The following is an 18,136-nucleotide window of genomic DNA, read 5'->3' on the forward strand; positions in this document are numbered from 1 at the left end:
CAAACCCAAATCCCTCGCCTCGCTCCGCGGGGTATCGCACAGATCCCACTGCAAATTCCAGCCCCGCCGTCTTCGCCCCCCGCGATGATCTGTGAGAAAACACTCTGGGCCCAATAAATGCCTTAATTTGCTGGGCTGCCCGGCGTGCGTGAAAAGCCAGCTCCCTCTGCCGGCTTCGCTTCTTAAATAAATTAACTTTCGCCTCCAGAGGATCATGGCATAACGAGAGCCCTTGCACCCGCTAATCCAATAAGCTTAAGGGCTCTCCTACCGCATACGGGGGCTCAAAGGAGAAAGTCAAACAACTGCCACGACCGGGTAGCAGAGACAAAGCCTCCGCCGCGGTCCTGCCTCCAGCTCCTCTGGGCGATGCTGCCCCAAGCCCAACCAAACCCTGACGTCGGGGTTTTCCTTGGCTTCTCCACACCAGCCACCTCCAAGTCCACCAAAACTTCCCTAACATCTGCTGATGGTTGGCATGGAGAGGTGGGAAGGCAGAGAAACTCCTGCTCCTGGGGTGCACCAGCAATGGGCCACGTGTCACAGAATCACAGAATTGTAGGGTGGGAAGGGACCTCTGGAGATCACCCAGTCCAACCCCCTGCCAGAGCAGGGTCACCCACAGCAGGTGGCACAGGAACGCCTCCAGGCGGGGTTGGAATGTCTCCAGAGATGGAGACTCCCCCACCTCTCTGGGCAGCCTGTGCCAGGGCTCTGCCACCCTCACAGCAAAGAAGTTCCTCCTCACGTTGGGATGGAACTTCCTATGCTCCAGGGCACAGCACCGCAGTGGCCGAGACAGGGGTGTGATGGACCTATCCTGGACCTCTGCTAATTGCTATGGGGACTCAAGTCAGACCCAAACCCCCCTGCCCTGCAGCAGGTCGCAACAGGAGCACCCAACCCCGTTCTCCCAAGGAGGAGAAGACGCAGGGAAGCTGCCTTGCTGCTGGGGCTACCACCAGCTCTACGGGCGATCGCGCGGATTTGCTTCAGCAGATTGCATGGGTGATGTTCTTCATGGTGACGCTTTCATCTCACAGACCCAGCGATGAATCCCCAGTGCTGGCGATGCCCTGCAACACCACGACGAGTTTGAGGTTTCCAACCCCTTCCTAAGGCACGTGCAGCTGCAGAAGGCAGCGGTCTCTCAACCTAGAGAAACCCCAACCCACGCGAAGCAAGGCAGCCCGCGCAGAGAGGAGGGGCTGAACCAAGCCATTACCTCCCGCTGTGAACATCTGGGAGGCGAGAACCCTGAGCACCAGAGCGGTGGCAGTCAGGGGACAAAAAAAAACAAACCGTGAGACAAACCTACGTGATGTTTGCTCAGTTTGGAAAAATCCCTCTTTTAAAAGCAGAAAATACAGCTCAGAAATAGAAATGAAGCAGAGGGGCCCTCGGCTGTCTCAGACACACCAACTCGCAAGCCCGACCTTGCAAGAAGGTGCCACCACCCAACTTGGGGCATACTAGAGCCTGCATGGGGCCGAGAGCATCACCCAACGGGCCCAGGAGCACCCTTGGGGCAGGCAGACCTGCTCGGTGCCTCAGGACAGCACACCAAAGACGCAGGGTCCATCTCTTGTGGCTTCCCCTCCGTCACCCCAACACGGGGCTCAGCCACGTCACCTCTCCCGAGACGCCACTCGCAATGTCCGTACAGACACGGGCGGCTCAGCAAAGTGGTCAAGCCTACGCTCACCTGTCAGCTCCTGCCCGGAGCCCAGACACTTTGGGGGAATTTAAGGAATTTCCTTTAAAAACAGCATGCGCTTTGCTAAATTTGGGTGTAAATAAACGCAAAATAGGCAATCTAATAAGAGAGAGCATAACCTCTGGCAGGGGAATGGCACCATTCAGGATACATTGCGGAACAAATTCCGGTTTGTAACACGGATTTGAATATTTAAGGGGGTTTAAGATCTGCCAGAAAATCTTTTTTCTTTTCTTTTTTCTTTTTTTTCCCCCCCATAGAAACAGGTTAAACATCAGCTCAGCCCCAGATGATTCGGTCTGGGGTGCCGGCCGACCTTGAGCAGGCCACTGGGTCCGTGCGGTGGCTGCTGGGGTAGGACACGTGCCAAATACTTCTGATCCCACTCGGTGTTAAATACGCTCGGAATCACAGCAAAACCCTACTCTGGCAGATGGCTCGACACCTCTCGGGAAAACGAGCCGTTGCAGGCCCTCGATGGGAAGCTTTGATGGCTGGGGCCCCAGCTTCCCGGCCACTTGACCCTGCCACGCGCGCATCCTCCCCGGTGTCTATTTATACGGTCACGTCTGAAGTGTCGAAGACGCGCTTTGAGTCATCTCTGTGAAAGGAAAAGCTTTTTTTTTTGCCTTTTTTTTTTTTTTTTTTTCCTCTCTAAGCTCTGAAAAATATGTACTTGTGCTCTGCCTCGTGGCACGCACAGCCCCCCCGCCGTGAGCACCACGGCACCGGCTCCGCCAGCCACCCTGGCCGCGGGGATGCTTTCATTACAGAGAGGTGGAAGCCTTAGACCAACTACAGATTATTATTATTATTATTCTTTTCCAAGAGGAGAGGAATAGCCAACCGGCAACTCACAGCAGCAGAAAAGCTGGACTTAAACACCTGCATTTCCAAGGGGGAAGAGAAGCCGCGGCCAGGATGAAGCCCAAGCTCACCGCTGCATGGGGAGCCCATGGGAAGCCTTGCTGCCACCCCAGTTCAGCTCGAAGTGGGGTGAGGGAGGTCTAAGAGACACGGATTTTAAAGCCAAGAGGTGCTATCCTGCCCAGCCTCCTTGGCTTCTTATGTCCCGTTCCCCGGAGCAGCTCGGCCGGGCTCTTGGCTGGATCCGGAGCCCCGTCGGTGGCGAGCTGCCCCCGCGCCATACCGTACCTTCACGATTTCTTGCGCTATCTGCCTCGTCTTGTTGACATCCAGGACGATTTTGGCATCTCTCACCACCGAGTAGAGAGTCCGTCCTTTACACAGGCTGAAAGAGCAGGAAAAGGGAGAAGGTAAAGACACGGTTTATAAACCCCCGCCAAGAAACATCCCCAAATCATAAAGGCAGCGGCTGTGGCAGGGAGCTATAAATAACCGCAAGGGCTTTGGCTACGTCTCGAGGCAAATTGGAGATTCAGCAAGGAAACTGGGGGCTCTCCCCAGTTTGGCACTGGGAGGGAGCTCGCGCTGCTCCCCGGTGTGTGCTGGTGCCGTCACGGTGGTGGTGGTGGTGGTGGTGGTGGTGGTGGTGAGCCCCGTAAGGGGTAACCTGGGCTGGTTCCCCAGCTCTTCCCCGCGTCCCAGCCACGAGCGAACCACCTGGTCCTCTTGCTTCAGACTTTTTGTGCAAAACCGGCCGCGGCTCCCCGCCTCTTCCCTCAGAGGATACAATACTCACAGATGTAATATGAGTCAAAAGAGGAAAGACAGGGAGGGAGAAAGGAAAGAAAAAAAAAACCAAACCCAAACCCCAACCAAAGCACTGTACAATGTCCTCCAATTTTCCTTCTCGTACCAATTACAGTAAAATCTATTTACAGAGCCTTAATTACCAAAGGCAGCTGGAGGGGGAGGGGGGGGGGATATAAACCAATTAAAAATATATTGACATTTGAATATCATAATGCAGTACGTGGGTGGATGCTGCCTCGACTCCCGCCCACAAAAAAGGGCTTTTTTTTGCTTTTCTATATCCACCCACGCTCATTACAGGCAACTTTAGAAAGATGAAACTGGATACCTGTGCCCGGCAAATAAAGCGCCCGAACACACATCTCGTTAACGAGGCTTCACCAACGACAGACGTTAATTTGATCCCGTTCTAGTTAACAAATAAAAAGTTACAGGTTTTAATTCCTCTGCATCCTCGCTCGGCTCCGCCGCTTTCCCCTTTTGCCCCTCGCCTCCAGCCCCGGGGATGCCAGCACACACCAGTCTGGATTCGTCCCCTGGGAGATAACGGGTTTTGCCCTTTTTGGATGGAAATAATCAGCCTGAACTGCGCCTTGTCGCAAGGGCTGAGGAGCATCACACCGAGCCACCCTGGGTTGGCCTGGGTACCGTGTCACTCACACGGGGAGAGGGAAGGGTTCGGAGCCCTGGGATGGACGAGAGGGAAGAGAAGCTCATGGTTTCAGCTGGGATGGAGTTGACTTTCTCCCTAGCAGCTGGTGTAGTGCTACGTTTTGGATTTGGGATGAAAATAGTCTCGGTAAAACACTGGTGGGTTTTGATTATTGCTAAGCAGCCAAGGCCTTTTCTGCTCCTCACACCGCCCTGCCAGCGAGAGGGCTGGGGGGGCACAAGGAGTTGGGAGGGGACACAGCCAGGACAGCTGACCCCAACCGGCCAAAGGGGTATTCCATACCGTACGGTGTCGCGTTCAGTATAAAAAGCTGGGGGAAGAAGAAGGAAGGGGGGACGTTCAGAGTGATGGCATTTGTCTTCCCAAGTACCCATTGCACGTGATGGAGCCCTGTTTTCCTGGGGATGGCCGAGCACCCGCCTGCCCATGGGAAGCAGCGAATGAATTCCTTGTTTGGCTTTGCTTGCGTGCATGGCTTTTGCTCTACCTATTAAACTGTCTTCGTCTCAATCCATGAGTTTTTCCTCACTTTTACTCTTCCGATTCTTTCCCCCTTCCCAACTGGGGGGACTGAGCGAGCGGCTGCGTGGTCCTAGTTGCTGGCTGGGGTGGAACCACGACAGAGGCACACCAAGGGCGGAGATGCTCAGCACCGCCCTGCGGAGCGTCGGGCGACTTCCCTCGCTTTGCAAATCCAGAGAAATCGGGAATGCAACATCACTATAAAGCCCTCCTTTCGTTTTTGACCCAGAGGCTGGCTCAAAGCAAAACCCCCAGGAGGCTGAGCCGTGTTTTCCTTGGGGACATCAAAAACAGCAACAGGAATCCCCCCCAAACCACAGGGCGGTCGCCATTCCCCCGTCACTGCTGCCCGTCTCCTGGCCAAGGCCATCACCTGGATGCAAATAAGGTCCCCACGAGCAATTAAAATGTGATCCAGAAAGCAGGGGAAGCTGAGCTTTCGATAGCTCTTTGGGGGATTAAACTGACTGGGATTGGGATAGAGTTTGTTGGGAATAAACCTCACTTCTTCAGAAGCTCACAGATACAAAGGACCCTCCTGCCCCTAAGCCAAAAGCTCCGCGTCCTTCCATGGGCAGAGACCACAATTTTCAAGTCAATCCCGTATCTCATGGGTTTTAGAAAGACAACAGCATCCTTCCGAGTTCCTTGTTGCAGGTTGTGTTGGAAATAGCCTTGCTGGATGCAAGCGCATCACAGCAAGGAGTTTAGGACGTCTTCGTACCCATGAGACCGCCACCTCGGTAATGCTTTTCCTTGCTCGGCTGTCTCAGCACGTCCCTGGACACACCAGCCGGACCGCAAACCCGCGGCAACCGCAATTACAAACACCGTCCTCCTCTAACTAAACCAGCCGCTTCCTATCTTCTGCAATAGCTTGGCTGCCGTCATGGAGAAATATGAATTTGTCTGAAGATTAGGATCCAAGCACTCAAACTGCTCCTTGGAAATAAGCGATAAAGGCAACCCTTGGGTTTCTGCAACTGGAATTAAAGGCTGCAAAATAACCACAGATCACCTGTCCAGTAAAAGGCTTTTTTTCTTTTTTTTTTTTTGCACTAATTTGCTAAGTTTCCGTGAAACTTGAAGCTCTGCGGTGCGACGGGCTTTCTGCCACTTCCCATGACCTGCCCGTGCAGGAGGGAGAACCCCCAGCCCTCCCCGCTCCCCAGCAAGCGCTTGTTTTTCCCCTAGAGAAAACCATTCCAGAAAGTTGCTTGTGGTCTGCATTACTCATGAACTGACATTGCAAATGCAATGAATAGATTAGCGCTGGGAGCGGGGGTTGATTTCAGCCCTAAAGTGAGTTAAGATCGGCTGTTTTCCTGGAAAAGGGTTGTTTAAGAGTAAACCCCTTACATTTCTGCCTATCTGAACCGCAGAGATAACCCCAGGAGTGGAGCCTGCAGCCCTTTACTGATGAGATTCCCATCTCTCCACTTCATTTATGGAGGGACCGCATTAAAGCAGGCAGTGGATGCAGCCGGCGCAAACCCCGGCGCAAGGAGAGCAGCCACCGCTCAGCCCTGGGGTGGTGGTACCAGCCCGTGGTGAAGCACCGCGGGGATGGGACATGCCACCACCGCTCCTCAGACCCCGGCAGAGCCATCGAGGCAGCCCAGGTGCCTCTCTCCTCCCCTCGATGAGTAACTCCTCCAAATTAATTCAACTAGCAACCGCCGCACCGGTATTTGTTAAGAGTTTTCTTGCTGGATAAGGAGCTGCCAACGCAGAGATAAAGCCCCGGTTGATGTCTATTATGCAGCACCTGAGCCCATTCAGCCACCACCTGCACAACCTTTTCACGGCAGAGCTCAACAATTTCGCTTCTTCTCGTTCCTCGCCTCCCGTCAATCGTTCCCCATTGGGGCAGGAGCGGCAGGCACAAAGCGCGGCTCCCAGGGCACGCACATCATCTTCTGCCTTTCCACTTCAAGAGGTCTACGCTGAACCGCGGCATTGAGGTACCCAGCCGGCTGCGAGCGAGCGATGCTGCGGATCACAAGGCCAGAGACCGCCTACGCTTGACACCAGAAACAAAGGCAGATGATTTGCATCTTCAGACGGATCCCGGCTTATTCACCGCTGAAGTACGTATTCGTAAACAAACACTTCTCCTCCTCCTAAACTTCTCCATCCCACCCGTCGGCAGAGCAGGAAGGTTGGCGACGCGTGTCCCGGCATCCTGCCAAACCCCAGCCAGAGCTGGGAGGCAGAAGGGACAGGGGACAGCCCGGCCGGGTGGCTCAGGGAGATCTAAAGGTTCTTCCAGGGGTCCCCAGCGTCCAGGAGCGCACCTCAACCCACGGCACAACCTCAGCTCCCAGTCCCTTCCCCTTCCCCGGCACTAGGACAGTCCCAGCCCCATCCCACTGCAGATGCAACTCTCTATTCAAAATGAGTTTCTGAAGTGTTCAGCCAAGCAAGCCAAATCCCAAATTGCTTTATAAACACTCTGCATTTCACCAGCGTGGGCTGAAGACATCAGCAACGGGAGCGAAGCCAACGCGACTTGCAGAGGAACAATTTGGGAGGGATGAGTGAGGAAGAGCTGGAGCACTGCCTCTTGATATTTTTGCCGTTCGATGTGAAAACAGCCTCATCCCTCCCCCCCACCCTATGGGGGTTTCCCCCACCACCCCCCCGCACCCTGCAATTTTGATGGCCATCACCTCTACGTCGATGGCCATCGCCTCTACGGGGTTGAAGACCTGAGCTTGGCTCCTGCCCAGCAACAGGCATAAATTCAGAGCCGACGGTACAGCAGTCAAGCGCAGGTCGCGACGCTGTTACTTACCGGTGCTTTGTGCTTTTCTTTCCTCTGCCCAACCATCCACATAAATGCCCATTAAATTAAATAGGATCATTTGAACACCCCAAAGTGATAAATACCAGACCCCAGGAAGCTCATTACTTGCTAGTATATTGATTTATGGGGAACCGGCTCAGATACCATGGCGATCGCCGGCACTATACACCCAGGGGAGACAGGGAAGGAGAGAGAACGGGAATTAATAATAATACCTTCATATAAAAATACCTCTGCTAGCAGGTTACATCTGTGCTTGAGGAAAGACAGAGCAAAGGAGGGGCTGCTCCGATGCTGCCCTCACGTTTCCCATCAGTTTACTGATTTTTCAGTGTTGCCCGGAGAAGAGGAAATCTTTGGGGAATATTAAGAAAGATACGGCTACAGCAAGCAGAGCTGCTGAGCTGGGACTTATTTGATTTCATTGGAGCAGGACTAGCCGCGGTAGGGAGGTGGGGGGAACGAGTTCTGCCCGCGCCCGAGTTATTCGGGAAGTTTTCAAGCTGTTTCCGTATATTGGCTTGTTTTTCTCTTTCACCGACGTCTGGCAGTCGCGCTTTTGAAACTAGACAGCCACAAATGCATCTCACGAAACGGAAAAATAAACAGGAGAGGAGCAAAGGGAGAGGTTTGGGTTAATTTTTATCCCCAGGCTTTGTTTTCCTCAAAATCAATAAGAAATATCGCGCCCTTGACGCACGCTCTCCCTGCTCCGCCGGCGCGAGCGAAGCGGAGCCGCGGCATCATCCAGCTCGAGCTCCTCATGCCCTCTGCAGCCGGACGCCCCGCCAAGGACAGCGGGGACAGCCAGCCGGGCCACGCTGCCACGAGCTGCAATGAGCATGTTAGGTCTCAGTCTAAGGAGACAGCTGGCATATGTCAGACTCCACACCTATATATATATATATACACACACACAGACTTTTTTTCTCCTAATAAAAAGGTTGCGAGGGGCGATAAAGAGCTTGGCTGGTTCCTGGGCCAGCTACCCTCGCTGGGATGGCAGCGGCACCCAGTCCTACTGGGGCCCCAAGTCCCTCCCGGTCCTGCTGCGGGATGCTCAGGACCGGTTTCACTGGGATTCGCCACCGCCAAAACGTCCGTGTGAAGCGAAGCGGCTCTTCTCTGAGCCACGCATACCCAGCGCCCTGCGGTTTAGCACGGAAACGTTTCAGCCCCAGGACTACGACTTGCCTTTCATTTCCCTTCTCTTCGCTGGCGAGCAGGGAGCCGCCTTCCCCTCCGCTCCCATCGCTTTCAACAAAGCTAGGACGTGGTTTCCGTCCTCCCCGGACACCGAGAAACACCATCCATCCTCACTGGACCACGACCAGGGAGGAAAGCAGCAGCTAAAAGCTTCCCGGCACCGCAGTGCCATGAAATGCTGGAGCAGGGATCCCACAGACCTGATGCCGAGCATCAGCATCCATCGGAGCCTGGTCCCTCCGGGGGCATCCCGGTGCTTTTCCCAGCAAACTCCACCTCCGAATTGAACGCAAGTCTCCCAAAACAACCCCAAAAGGGTGGCAGTACTTGCCCCGAGCAATGTTTTTGGCCACGGCAAAGGCCAGGTCCCCAGCCCGGAGTTTGCCAACGGAGGAGCAAAATTAGGTGGGGAAATAGAAAAGCCCTGCAGAGACGGATGCTCCCCACGTCCCGCGCTCGCTATCTGTGCGCGAGGGAAGCGCCGTCCTTTGATGGATATTACTTAGGCAGCAAAATTTTCCTCCCAGCAGCTGGCACGCGAGATAACTACAGCCGGCACAGCCAAACTGCAAGGGCTGGAGGAGGAGGAGGAGGAAGAGGAGGGGGATCAGCCTCCCTGAAAAGTAGCTCCGACTCCATCGCCGCTTCGGGGGGGGGGGGGGAAGGAAAAAAAAAACCCAAGTTATTTAGAAAAAGCAAGCTCCATGCATTTTTATTTGAAGGAGATAGTGTCAGAGGAGACGAGTTATTCTACGGCTGCGGGGAAAAGAGCTTAGAGACAGGTGAATGCAAAGCAGCCCCGGGCCCCGGCGGCTTATCTAAAGCCCTGACTTGCAAACAAGTCATCCTAAAATACTCGATGCTTTGGGCGGCACTCGCCGCCTTTTGAAAGGATGGGCTCGTAATGGGCTCCGAGAGGGCTGGCCGGGTGTACGGGGCTGGGCGAAGGCGCTTTGACCTCTCCTTGCCTTTGGAAGAGCCGAATATATTCTCTGCCCCGCGATCCTCCTGCTCTTCTGAACTGCAGGAAGGAAAAGAAATTTTTTTAAAACAAACCACCTTCTTTTGAAGAGAGGGAAGAAGCGAAGCCTTTTGGTGAAGACAGCGGCTTCCCTAGAACCCAACTCCACTTTGCGACAGTCATAATAATTATTACGAAGAAGAAAATGAATAACGTTGTCGCGGGAGGGCTCTGTTTCCCTGGGCAGCCTCCCCTTTGGCTGGGCAGGAGGATGCCAGCACCTGGGTCCCCCACAACCCCCCTTCCCCCTGCAAACGGCCCTCCCCGGCCCCAAAGAGGATCCCCGGCGTTGAGGACGCTCAAGAAAAAATAAGGCATCGTGCTGAGACGTCACTCGACAGCGAAGGGAAGAGCCGGCAGGAGCAGGAAGACTTGGTGGGACCATCTCTCAGCGCGGCGCTTAATCACAGGCTTTCCCTTAAACACCCGTTTAAATCCCTTCCTCTCTTAGCAAAGTGCCTCAGCGCCGGGTCCCGCTGCGTCAAGTGCTTCCCCCAAGAAGCCACAGCCGATATAGGAATCTTAACGGCGTTTCGAAACGCTTTGAAAACACAAAGGAGAACTTTCCACCCCGAGCATCCCCCGCGAAGGCGGTGCTAACCGACAGCCGCCGGCGAGGCGTTGATGCTACAACGGGGAAGAGGAGCTCCGCCGGCGCCGCCAGCTCTGCTTTCGACACCAAACACCCTCGTGGAGAGAGGATCGAGCCTTTCCCCGTCCCCGCCATCCTCTTTGCTGGGCAGATTTCGGTCTCCTCCCCAACCCATCCTGCCGCGCGAGCTGCCAAAAGCAACGCGCTCTCCAAGGCGGAAGATACATACGCGCTTAACGTATATATTAATACACGTATCGACTTTCCTGTTGTCAGTCGTTATCAAGATTTATCCAGCCTGATGGCCTCTTATTGATTGCGAAGGAGTGTATTCCCACGGGTCAATCAATTCTGATCCAGCCTGTGGCATGAAGTCAATACCTATTTATTATATGATCTACGAGCTCCATTATTTAACGGCGAGGAAAGGGGGAAACGCAGCAGAAAGGAAAACAGGGCAGGAGGTGACGCTTTGGCTCCCGGAGTGGGTGCTCGAGCGTGGGGAGGGTTAGGGGAGGCAGGACTTCACGGTTTCTGTGCCCAAAATACACCCACGAGCGGGGAGAGAAGGCCCAGAGCTGAAGAGCATCTTGGACATCCCCGTCTTCGGGATGCGTGGCCCCAGCCTGGCACGGAGGAAAAAAAAGTGGCCTCAGTTTCCCTCCCGTCGGGCAGGAATTAAGAGCTCCTGCTTAACTTGCCAGGGCAGGAAAGAAGGCTGCTAGGATGTATTTTTGAGACCGGTGGGTTGCAGGGAGGAAAAAAAAAAAAGCTAATTTGCTGTTCATTAAAGACCAAACAGCCAACATCGCTCCCTGGAGAGAACGAGGGGCTGGCAGCAAGCAGCCTGCATGGGCTTGCGCAGCCCGTCCTGGCCCCACGGATCACCCCCGGGGGAAAAAACCAAGCCGCCCCTATCTGTTTTGTCCTTTTCCTCCCATCCTTCAAATCACGTTAAATATCGGCTCAGCCCCCAGCTCCCTAAGCGTTAAGATATACAAGCCCCAAATCCTTCGCAGCTGAGCCGGGAGACCGTAAATGTCAGGAGGTTTGGCACGGGGAGAGGCTTGGAAGAGCCGAGCGGTTAACGCCGAGCTTTGCCCGGGGCTCTCCGTGCCCATGGGGAAGGGGGTCTGGAGATGGGAGAGGATCCCCTGCGAGAAATCGGGCTTATTCCTCCCGACAGCGGAGCCAAGCGTTAGACATCGCCAAAAGCCAGCATAGAAATAAATTATACGATCAAAACGACGCCCAACATTTAGCCCGGGTGGCGCAAGAAAGTTATCCCGTAAAATACAGCCGCAGCATCTCGGATATTCCTCCCATCCCTCGCTCTCGCACCTCCCCTATTAATTTGTGGCAGGTAACGCGTTCCCTGTTATTAAAGCTTTTTTGCTTTGCTGCGGAGGAAGAAAGAGCGAACTCTGTTTTCATCTTCGGTCTCTTGCGCGAGAAGAGAGCCTGGGTTTATCTTTGTTCTCGGTCCTCAGCTCCCCCCCTACCCGCTACCACCCCCGGCTCCAGGGAAGGGTTTGGGAGATGCTCCCTCTCCAGCAGAATTACTCCAAGTTCCTCTGCTTGAAAGGCACCTTGGACAAATTAATTCTCTTTATATCGCCCTGCCATGGTCAAGCTTAATTCCTAATGTTCTTCAGCGTTCTCCTTGGTCTTCCTGACGCACCACGGCAGGGCCGTAAATCACGGCCACGCAGCCCTGGGTGGGATCGCCAGCAGCCGGCAAGTTGGCTCCTGGTTGCACCCTGTAAATCCGGAGTCGCTCTGGCATCGCAGTGCGATGAGAAAAGGGCCGAAACCCAGCCAGAAGTCTTTGCGCGGGCTCCCTAGTTTGAGCTTTTCGCTAAAACCCAAGTAATCTACTTAGAAAAGCTGCACCAAATCCCCCACGCAAGTCAACGGGAGCTCAAACCACGGGCGAGCTCCAGCTCAACCCTCCTCTCCCCGGCTTTTCAGACCTGCTGACCTCGCGCCCTTCTCGCCAACGACGTTCCCCCACCCAACACGAGCCGTTAGTGCCCTCCAGAAAGCTGCACCCGGTGTGCTGATCCCCCCACCTCCATCTCGGACTCGGTGAGATCCAGGAACCTTAGGAAGGATCAATAAGCATTAAAATCCCCCCCCTTTTTTTTAAAAAAAAAAAAACAATTTCCCCAGAAGGAACACCCAGAATCCTAAAACCTGGTAGTTTCTGCAATCCGTTACCTTCGTGGGTGGCTCGAGCCATTTTAAAAGCATTAGAAAACTGTTAGACTTTGTCCTTTGAAGGACCTCCTGGGTGGTTGAGGCTTTACCTCCTCTCCCCATGTTGCCACCAACGGGGGCCGGCACCAGGAGCCCCAAGGAGCTGACGTGAGCTTACCCAGGCCCGGCTTTGTCTCATTCAACGCCATCAAAAACAACTTGCCGTTTGCCTGTATGCAGCACAAATGACATTTTTTCAGTCCTTTCATTTCCACCCGGCCGAGGACTTTGATGCCGTTTCGTGCTATCCATTATGCAGCGCTCAAAGCACCGAGGCTCACATTCGCTCTTGCTCAAGACTAATTAAGATGAATGTTAACTGTCCCCACCGCTCATTACCCAAGAGAAAATCTATTAGCGGCTCTGATGGAAGCGCTCTTTGGAGTCGCCACCTCCCATTGGCAAAAGATGCTGAAAATTTCTTCCTTTCTGACCCAGATGGTAGCATTAAGAGACAACTCAGGAATCATAGAATAGTTTGGGTTGGAAGGGACCTTTAAAGGTCATCTCGTCCCAAACTCCCTGGGACACCTTCAGCTAGATCAGCGCCCCGTCCATCCTGACCTTCAATGTTTCCAGGGACGGGGCATCTCCCACCCCGCTGGGCAACCTGGGCCAGGGTCTCACCACCCTCACGGTAAAGAATTTCTTCCTTATATCTAGTTTTAATCTACCATCTTTGAGTTTAAAGCCATTACCCCTTGTCCTATTGCCACAGACCCTTCTAAAAACTCTGTCCCCAGCTTTCCCGGAGCCCCTTTAGGGACTGGAAGGGGCTCCAAGGTCTCCCCGGAGCCTTCTCTTCTCCAGGCTGAACCCCCCCAGCTCTCTCAGCCTGTCCTCCCAGCAGAGGGGCTCCAGCCCTCCCAGCAGCTCCGGGGCCTCCTCTGGCCCCGCTCCAACAGCTCCGTGTCCTTCTGCTGTTGGTGCCCCAGCGCTGGAGGCAGCACTGCAGGGGGGTCTCCCAGAGCGGAGCAGAGGGGCAGAATCCCCCCCCTCGCCCTGCTGCCCACGCTGCTGGGGATGCAGCCCGGGCTGCGGGGGGTTTCTGGGCTGCCAGCGCACGTTGCCGGGGCGTGTGGAGCTTCTCACCCCCCAGCACCCCCAGGTCCTTCTCCTCAGGTCTGCTCTCCATCCCTCCACCCCCAGCCCGTACCGATACTGGCGGTTCCCCCAACCCAGGTGCAGGACCCTGCCCTTGGCCTGGTTGAACTCCATGAGGTTCGCACAGTCCCACCTCTCCAGCCCGTCCAGGTCCCTCTGGATGGCATCCCGTCCCTCAGGCGTGTCACCATGCCACGCAGCTTGGTGCCATCCACAAACTTGCTGAGGGGACACTCCATCCCATCCTCATCCCTCATGAATGAAGATGTTAAACAGTACTAGTCCCAATCATCTGGCCAGACCAATGGTTAAAACAGAGAAAAATCAGAGCATTAACTAAAAGCATCACGCCAACCACAAGCTGCTGCCTCAGTTTCCCCTCCCAGCTTTCGCCTGGGGGCCATGGTATTTGGAAGGGGAGATTTCTTTCTGCTAACGAGAGCATCCTTGAATAACGCAAGCAAGCAGGAAGGAAAACGTAGGGATGTGAAAAAGCAAAAATAAACCCATCTATAAATAACCCCTCTCCGGCAGCGCCGGGCGACACGGCGTGGTAAAGCCCCTTCCAGAGCCGGGCAGCTGCTTCCAGCGTGCCAGCAGGAAAAGTGGAGATTTCTTCAACGGCTACAAGAAACTGCTCTTTTTTTTCTTGGTGGAAAAAGTGTCCTTGAGCTACAGCCTCTGGGCACCCAGAAGAAAAAGGGGCCTATTCTGCGCGCAGCCAGTCCAGCCCCGGGGAGGTGTGCGGGGAGGAGCGGGCGAGGAAATTCGGATGTCCTGGGTTTGTGTCCGTAATTAGCCCCATCAGACAGCTGGGACTGATTTTCCCCCGCTCCAAGCAAAGCCCGGTTTAAAGTTATTCCTGCAAACCCACAGGGAGAACTTGAGTCCCTGCGGAAAAATCCTGTTTGAAGAGCGATTCTTTCCCTGCTTGGCATTCGCCAGCCTCCCTCTTCCCCCAGTGCCACATCCTGGACCGTTCCCAGTATCCTCGACCATTCCCAGTATCCTCGACCATTCCCAGTCCAGCGCACACCACATTGCCCTCTTCCCAGACTCACTCCCTACGACGCCCAAGCAGCAGCTCCCAGCTGCGCCGTGGCAGAAGAGTCCCCAGAGCTGTCGTATCCCTTAGGAACGACCTGCCTATTCCAAGAACCGGAGCCAGATAAGGAAATACACGTGGGATGGAGACCTCTACATGGCAAGAAGACTTTTCCCCACAGGAGATGATCCAAGATGTCCCAAGCAGCCCTCAAAAATGTCCAACCAAGGATAACCCAGCCAAAGACTGCGGGCCCAAGGGCAAGGGAGCATCCCTGCGCCGGCGCCCCGGGAAATGCGAGGGATGCTTTGCCCTGAGAAGAGCCCTGGAGGTGTCTCCTGGGGAAGCACCAGCAGGACAGAGCCCCTCGGGAAGCCTTAAAGGGGAATAAATTGTGTCTGGAAATGACCTCAGGGCTAAGGGTTGCGCACTCACGCAGTCCTGGGCTTCCCAAAAATTCCCTGAGACTGGGGCCTGAGCCCCGCTTCCAGCATCCCCTTTGGTTTTCCTGTGTCCTCACGGCCAGTCCACCACCAGCATCAAGCCGATCGCGGCCCTGAAATCCCAACAGGAGGAAACCAAACGGTTTTCCAGTTGCGATTGAAAAACTACCGTGATGCGGATTCAGCCTTCGAAGAACAGGGGTAAAAGCTCGGAGGCAAAGAGCAGGCAACGCTCGGAGACGTTCTGAGCACAGGTTATATTTAGGGCAATTCAAAAAAGCTGTACTTTGACCTTAAAAAAAGGACCGAGTGCAGCTGGGAAGAAAAGCAAGGCGAGCGGCGCGCTCCGCAGACCTCATATTAATGCATCAAGCTACTGCGGCGCACAGATTTATTTTGTCAAACTGTCAAAAATGGCACCTTTACGGTTTTATATGAAGAGGCATTAGAATGGAAAACGGTTCGTAGCTAAAAAAAAAAAAAAAAATAAAGAATATATTGCCCGGGTTTTTGATATTGAATGGGATTGAAAAGCTGAGCAAACAGTGGCTGCAAAGGGACGGCAGAGCGGAGCGGGACGGAGAAGATGTTTTTTCCTCGGGGGGGGGGGAGGCGGCGGCGCTGCCCGGTGTACCAACACGGACGGGGTTTCTGACGCCTGGACCAACACGTGTGTTTGCACACTTTTCAAAAAGCTTCTGGCCCGAAGCCGGCTCATAGATGGAGATCTGAAACGCTCCTTAATTTTCCCAGAGGACTACTTTTTGGGGGGTTTTTTGGCCCAAAATAAAAAAGCCTAGTTTTTCCAGTCCCCAGCCCCCCTTTGGGGTCACCCCGTCTCCAGAGGATGCAGCCCCCAGGCTAAATGCAGCCCAGGAACCCAGCGGGGCAGGGAGCAAACGACCGGCATGAGGAGCCCCAAATTTGGGCTTAAATCCTTCGCTGTTGATCAAGGCGGGGGAGAAGAGAAAAGCCCCCAGCCCGGCACCCACAGAGCCACCCCAGCTGGCGGGGGGACTGGAAGGTGCCACTTCCAAGGGGACATTAGGAAGGGATGATGCAATATTTCACCGCTAATGGCTGTTGGAAGTGTTACCATTTCAGCACAGGCTTTTTGAAACGCTGCCAGGAGGCGGCTGGAAATTCAACCTCACCTCGGGGAAACTTCTCCGAGAGAAGGTAACCCGTGGCGGGATGCAAACGCGGCACCACATCAAGCCCCACGGCTGAATACATGGTCTAGCGGTGAGGGAAATTGCCAAATACTCAAAAATAAACCTATTCCACGTGACGGCAGCCGCTCTGGGAGCGGCTGCAGCCTCCCCGCCGCGAGGCCAGCGGGGATTTTGGGATTGCCCACCCGTGCAAGGAATATGCCGGGATGCTCAGTGCTGCGTTTCCCACCGGGCGCGCGGGTGACGGAGGGTACGTGGCAATTCTTTGAGACCAAGGCACCTCTGGAGCTGTTTGAGATGGTTTGGGAGACCGCAAATCCCAGCTCGTTTCCCAACCAGCTGCAAGAAGCCCCCTCCAGCAGGTGTCATAGAATCATAGAATTGCTGAGGTTGGAAGGGACCTTTAAGATCATCGAGTCCAACCTTTAACCTACCCTGGTCATATCCTCACCCTGCTGCGATGGCCCCGAGCATCACCAGCCGCCCAGCCAGCAGCTCTTCAAGCCCTTGATCTTCCTCCCCTGGCCCCATCCCAAACTCACGCTTACTAGTCCCATACCCAGTTTTGAGCGGAATAGAGACAACAGCTTCGGGAGAGGGAGGAAACTCTCCAGGAGAACATGACTTCCCTGGAGGTGGTTCAAGGCCAGGTTGGACGGGGCTTGGAGCAACCTGGGCTGGTGGGAGGTGTCCCTGCCCAGGGCAGGGGGTGGCACTGGGTGGGCTTTAAGGTCCCTTCCAACCCAAACCATTCTGTGATTCTACGACTTATCTTGCAAGGTTTCCCACCTCCTTGGGAGCGAGGAGACCCCCCCATGGACAGGCTCCAGTCTCTTGGAGAACCAGCTCTTCTTGCAAATAACCATTTTTCCCACCTCTGTTGCCCTTCTGGCCATTTCACAGACCATTTGACCTAACACTGGCATCCTGCTGAGTCTTCACACACCCGAGCTGTTTTCACAGCACCGAGTTATTTATGAAACCTCGTGTCTGCACGTGGCCAGCTGCTTTACGCAATTAGAAGCTTTTCCATGCTGCAGCAGTGCTGGAGCAGGGTCCAGACCCCATCACCCATCCAGGGACCTGACCGGGGCACCATGCCAAAAAAAAAAAAAAAAAAACCAAACCACCCAAAATCAACCCAGAGCAGAAGCTGCCCATCCCACCAGGTTGCATCCCTCCTGGTTAAAGCAAATCATTTCTGTCCCAAGCTCCACTTCTACACGAGATGAATCTGCCTGGACTCACTCACGTGGGTTTGCTGTCTGCTTTGCAGCATAAATCACAGCACAGAATTATAGAATGGTTTGGGTTGGAAAGGACCATTGAAGGCCATCTAGTCCAAGCCCCCTGCCATGGGCAGGGACATCTTCAACTAGATCAGGTTGCTCAGAGCCCCGTCCAACCTGACCTTCCATATTTCAAGGGATGCGGCACCTACCACCACGCAACACTGGCTCATTGCCAGGATCCTGAAGCGGGTCCTGTTTCTCACTAAAACTCTTTTGTTTCCTTCGTTTCCACCGTCACGTTTCTTTGAGGGACGCACAAGGGCGGTGGTGGAGGAGCACCAACCAACGATGGTGAGGTTGAGTCTCCTTTTGCTGGAGCCATTTCCACACCGGTCCAGCCCCGGGGTGTTCCTCATTTGCAACCAGATGAGTGGGTTTCTCCATCCCTCGACAACACAACCTCAGCCAGGTGGGCCAGCTCCAGGCATTTTCTTCCCCCCCACCAAATCAGAGGATGGTTTAGGTTGAAAGGGAGATTTAAAAGTCATCTGGTCCAAGACGCCAAGATGTCCAAGTCTAGTCTGCCATAAGCAGGGACGTCTTCAACTGGATCCAATTGCTCAAAACCCTGTCCAACCTGGCCTTCAATGTTTCCAGGGAT

General features: G+C 54.5%; 1 protein-coding gene across 5 annotated transcripts in view; it reads right to left on the reverse strand.

Annotated features, from left to right (window-relative positions):
* KSR2 (kinase suppressor of ras 2) overlaps positions 1-18,136 on the reverse strand; it is a 99,667-nt gene that overhangs the window by 22,195 nt on the left and 59,336 nt on the right. For all 5 annotated transcript variants that reach the window (XR_010073121.1, XR_010073120.1, XM_063350720.1 and 2 more), the window contains one exon: positions 2,873-2,969. Coding sequence is in view for 3 of the 5 variants with exons in the window: in XM_063350720.1 (XP_063206790.1) it covers positions 2,873-2,969 (97 nt within the window). In the remaining 2 variants the exon portion in view is untranslated. The remainder of the gene's footprint in view (positions 1-2,872; positions 2,970-18,136) is intronic.

Source organism: Chroicocephalus ridibundus, chromosome 13 (genome assembly GCF_963924245.1).
Source record: "Chroicocephalus ridibundus chromosome 13, bChrRid1.1, whole genome shotgun sequence".
Classification (NCBI taxonomy): Eukaryota; Metazoa; Chordata; class Aves; order Charadriiformes; family Laridae; genus Chroicocephalus; species Chroicocephalus ridibundus.